The sequence below is a fragment of the Lipomyces doorenjongii genome, assembly GCF_038497915.1.
Source record: "Lipomyces doorenjongii strain NRRL Y-27504 unplaced genomic scaffold V1508scaffold_225, whole genome shotgun sequence".
Taxonomy (NCBI): Eukaryota; Fungi; Ascomycota; class Lipomycetes; order Lipomycetales; family Lipomycetaceae; genus Lipomyces; species Lipomyces doorenjongii.
The window spans coordinates 321-5357 of record NW_027118292.1 but is presented as its reverse complement, the minus strand read 5'-3'; the positions used below and the strand labels follow the sequence as shown (position 1 = coordinate 5357).

Genomic DNA, 5037 nt, shown 5'->3' with positions numbered 1-5037 from the left:
GGTGTCGTTGAAGTTTTAATTCTAAGTTGTAGAGTTTAGGAACCTATGGGTATTGTCGCACGTATGGACTTTAGAGATTTCAACATGTGTGGGTATGTAGCATCAAAAGGAAAATTTTAGAGTTTCCAAAAGTGGTTAGGGCGAAATTCGAGGGAGCTTCTAACTTCCATTGAAGCCCTTCCCTCAAGGAGTGGATGAACAAACAATTGTAAAAAAACCTGCCACATACAAATGTCTCAATTAGCGTACTATTGTTTCGTCCTGCTTCTCTAAGTCCGCGTCCAGAATATCCAGCTCGCCGTCTCCGGATGAATCATCACCACTGACACGCTCTGCACATCTGATATACCTCGTCGGCCACAACGTCCGCCAAGTCCTCATCGTCTCGTCGTCATCTTCGTCGAAGTTCTGACCGTCGGCATTGTCGTCATTATGTTGAACATCATCTTCAAAGTCTTGACCATTCTGCCACAGCTGAGAATCACATTCGACGTCATTATATGGCCTGTGCCGCCTGTCCGGGTTGGTCGCTGCTGACAATCTGGAGAGATCCATGAAAAAGAGAAGGCTAAGCCGCTGTCTCTCTAGCTGGTCCCTAACTACGGTCTTGACAGTTACGTTCTCATTTGCCCCAATAATGCCGTAAATTTGAGACTGGAGGAATCCCTGTTGATTAATCTTCTGGCAGCCGTAAAGAGAGTGCTGTAGATGATGACCTGAGCGGCGTGACTTCCCTCGACTCTTGATATAGTGCTGATACCAAAGTTGACACGTTCCTGACAAAACGTTCAACCCACCATTCGGCTGTCCCCACCATATTGTTTTGAAGTAAGAGGTATTGCAAGGAAATTGTTTTAATTTGCTCTAATTTCGCTCGCATCTGTTCCGCACTGTCACACGTCAAAAGTTGCTTGACTGACGCCTAAAAATTTTCGAACTCCGTCATGCTGTTGAACATTGCTCGACAGTACTTGACGATAATTTGTTGGATATGCCAGCGGAAGAGTTGACTGAATGTCTGCGGAAAACTTCTGCCGAAGCATTCATCGGCGCCTTGTCTGCGTCAGTTATGACGACAACAGGCCCAATATCTGGAAACAATTGGCGGTTGTTGTCCACAGCCACTATGTTGACGAGCGGGAGACGGAAACGATTGGTCTTGTAAGTTGCGTCTATGAACAGCAGTTGTCCATAGACAGGAGCTTTCGAAATATCGTCAGGGTGACTTCTAGCTTTGAAACCCTAGTAAAGTGCTGGCCAATAGTGAGCGCGAAATGTGGTATGTATCTTAGAAACCGACAAGTTTCAACCACGCGTTTGAACTACGCCTCTCAAGTGTTGTATTGGGGTACAGGCTAACGGATACGAATATGTCCTCACGCTAGTCCCAAAAAGACGATGCCAAAAATGTTCTCCTTTACATGACCTGATCTTTCTCTCAGGGACCCGGCTATAGTAAACCCACCTTGAAGAAGATCAAGGTTAGGTAGGGTTGATAGGACTAAGGCCCAATACGATCCCGAGCGTCACCCCAACGCGTACGGTCCAGTTGTGTGATCCCGATTTGTGCCGTCCAGGACCCCGTTTTCGCACCGTCTAGCACTGTCACCCTAATTTCGCACGAAAGTCCTGCGCTGTCACCCCATTTGTGTGCCATCATAGAATCCCTAACCCTATCATAAACGCCCTGATAACGCGAAACTAACAAGTCGCCCAATTTATGTGCTAAAATCCTAAGATAAATTGCTTAAAATTCCATATAAATCGCTAATTCGAATGAGCCCATTTTTCCTGTGTAAATTGTCGATTTCAGATTTTCGCACTTGCGTTGTATACAAAACCACCCACCCTGAACCAAGTGCGAAAACGGCCCCGACTGTGCGGCTCATTAATATGGCATTTCGCAGTATCGCACATTAGTTCAGCCCCCTGAACCACATGTTACTTCTATGGTATCGTGGAACCCTTTAGAGCGAAATATGATCGTTATATATAACGAGATATGTTACTTATTCGCAGCAAGTGGATCCATCAAGCCACGGAAAATGCCAAACCCCGCGGAGATGTGCCCGCACGCAAGTGCGTTGGTTGGTTACGGGTGGGTCAATCAGATGGCCGGGACAAATGATATTTACCTTGTGTCGAAAACCTATGCCGTTGAGTAGTTCAGATCAGAGTAAACCCTTCACTGAGCCAATAGGTTCAATGGTATTCTGCTAACAAAAGAGCACTGTAGGCGAGACTTTAAAGAAGAAGTAACGAGTAACTGGTCTAGAGAGATCCTAGTTCAATATGAACGTGTACTCAAGATTATTCAGTTAATAACACACGGTTCTCCTATGTACATGACATGATCACGGCGGCCCTTATATATACAAGAATATTGAAGCGCTGCTACATTGAATCGCCGCTTCACTGAATCGCTGCTTCACTGAATCGCCGCTTCACTGAATCGCCGCTTCACTGAATCGCTGCTTCACTGAATCGCCGCTTCACTGAATCGCCGCTTCACTCCTCCTATCCGGGTAAGTGCATACCGCAGTGCGGCTCGTTCTTCTGACACCTTGGTCCTTGGCCGATTCCGTTGGCGCTCGATGCCGGCTACCTTCACTAAATATGCTGTGTATGGGCGTTACTGCAAGAAGCGATTTTAGGGTACACAGTGTCATACTCGACACGAAAACAAATTCAATAATAACTTAATATAATTTGTAGAGAGTGTTGCCTTTCGTATATCGTCATCACAAACATTCGCAAAGTATCCACCATAGACTTGTCAACTTCTAAACCATCTAGAGATTGTTCTCAAGCTGGCACAATTCCTTTAATGATCATTTTGTCCATGACATCTTCAAGACAAGCACGTCACCCTTGCTCTGCCGTTCAGGGTCTGCGCCTGTGATTCAGTAAGCATACAGGCTCACATCACAATTTTACGGACTTCCTTCATGATCGTGTTTCCGTGTACATGCCGGCGTCGAAAAGAGCTTTGCGGACTTCGTCAGCGAAGTCGTTGTACTCCACGCCGACAGTAATAACGAGAAGCTTGCGAGGCGACAACCAGAATGGCCATTTACCGACAAAGTACTCAACACTACCCATGATGACGCGGTGAATCAATCACCGGTCGAGCGTACTGCGACTTTCGACCATCCTTGTTAGCAGCAGCTTCGTAGACGTAGCGATATGGTATTCGAGATTGAATCGCTGCGACAACTAGTAATCCAGCTGAATTGTGGCAAACTGGTAATATCTTTGCAGAGTGTCCGCAATGTTCGTAACATCGACCTTGCGACCGTAGAATGCTCCGTCACCAGGGTTCAGCTCCCATGGAACTCCAAACTTATCTAGGGGACACTAAGATGCTTCTCGGCATCAGTCCAGGTCATTTCTCCCAAGAATTTTTCAGAGTGGGTGGAAATCTCTAACTTGAAAGTAAATCCAAATATATCATAGATGTGCCTCAGGAAATCCAATACTCCTGTGATTTCGTCCTCAATTTGAACGTGGGTACAGAAGGTATGAATATCATACTGCTGGAATCCGCGCACAAGAGTGAGGCCGGTCAAAGAACCAGAGTACTGGTTTTTGTGGAGCACGCCAAAGTCAGCCATTGTCCATGGCAATTCTCGGTACGAGCGTTCGCGCGACTTGAAGATTAAGCAGTGACTCGGGCAATTCATTCGCTTCAAAGCAAAAGTCTCCATCTCCACACCAATAGTAAACTTGTCATCCTTGTATTGCCAGTGATCAGATATCAGAGCTTGGAATTGAACATATTCGGCGTAATAACATCCTGGTAACCTCTCTTACGGTATTCGGACCGCATGAGCGCAGAAAACTATTCTATAATGCCATGAGGCTCCCAGAAGTAGCTACGGGTGACAACTCATGGAAAAAAAGTCACTGCTCACGACCAATCTTCCGGTGATCTCTTGGCAGCCTCCTAAAAGTATGGTGCAGAATTATTCAGGAGCTTGAACGTTTTGACATGGCCAGAGTTGGGAACCTGGGAGCCGACACATAAATCAATTAGTGGACCCATCGATACACCGTAATGGAGGTTCCGTCCGAGATTTTCGAGCCGATAGTAGTCTCCTCGTAAATATTGTGGCTAAATATCTTCAACCCTGAAATGGCTGATGCTCCTTGATAGCGCTCCTGGCAATAGTCTAGAGCGCCGAGAAATCCGCCCGCGACACCGCTCGGCCATTGTCAATAGACATCTCGTAGAAAACGCCATCCTCAGTATGAGAACCCACGCAAAGATGGCAACCGTAGTGTCTCTGAGAGGCTTTGCCAAATATGTGAGTTGAGCACTGGAATGTCAGCAAACGCGTTCGCCTGTGATTTAGTAAGCATGGCTCATTTTCTGTACAGGCTCACATCAAAATTAATACTTACCTTCTGGCACATCGAATCAAAACACTGAACGCTGCTGTCAATCTCAAACGGCCGGTCCAAATCCCACATGATGCTGTTAACCTTGGAATACTGATCCGGTCTGAAAGAGACTTGCTAATCTCGCGTGCAATGGTCATAGGAGTGGTATCCCAGGCAGTTCCGATCTTTGTGGACCCGTTTTTCAGAGTGATAGTGATTTCAACCTGGGGATTCTCTGCAGTTATGAGTCAGATATAACCCTATACCACAGTCGCAAAAGACTATGTACTAGCAACTTCCTCATCGTACTGCTTCTTCAGCTCCTCAAACATCCAGATCCATGTAGTTCGTGACTAATTGAGCCAATGTATACCTCAAGAGAAGAAGACCCCTCAGCAGTACCATCAGCCTATCTTTCTTCGGCGCTAATGGCCTAGAAGGAGCGGACTCGGCTGCGGCGGTAACAGGCTTAATCTCAATGGACACATGTGCAAGTTTCGCGCCACTTTCTTGACCACCTCAGACGCCATTGGATCTGTGCAAAGTTAGAATAGAAGAAAATGTTAAACTGTAACAATGAGGGCAGCCGCCGAAATATCAGGGACGTATGAGTAAATTGGAAGGATTTGACGCAAATTTCAGTATCAAATTCAT

At 46.2% G+C, this 5037-nt stretch overlaps 2 protein-coding genes across 2 annotated transcripts; both read right to left on the bottom strand.

Annotated features, from left to right (window-relative positions):
• Positions 1-1733: 1733 nt before the first annotated feature.
• V1508DRAFT_407300 (uncharacterized protein) lies at positions 1734-3829 on the bottom strand (the record flags this gene model as incomplete). The annotated part of the gene is made up of 6 exons (XM_066938848.1): positions 1734-1876; positions 2606-2610; positions 2969-3094; positions 3218-3335; positions 3359-3763; positions 3805-3829. The coding sequence occupies 6 exons, from the start codon at positions 3827-3829 to the stop codon at positions 1734-1736; spliced, it is 822 nt and encodes a 273-aa protein (XP_066791977.1).
• A 203-nt stretch (positions 3830-4032) lies between these two features.
• V1508DRAFT_401236 (uncharacterized protein) lies at positions 4033-4715 on the bottom strand (the record flags this gene model as incomplete). Its single annotated transcript, XM_066938402.1, has 4 exons — positions 4033-4204; positions 4263-4319; positions 4405-4618; positions 4673-4715. The coding sequence occupies 4 exons, from the start codon at positions 4713-4715 to the stop codon at positions 4033-4035; spliced, it is 486 nt and encodes a 161-aa protein (XP_066791976.1).
• Positions 4716-5037: the final 322 nt, after the last annotated feature.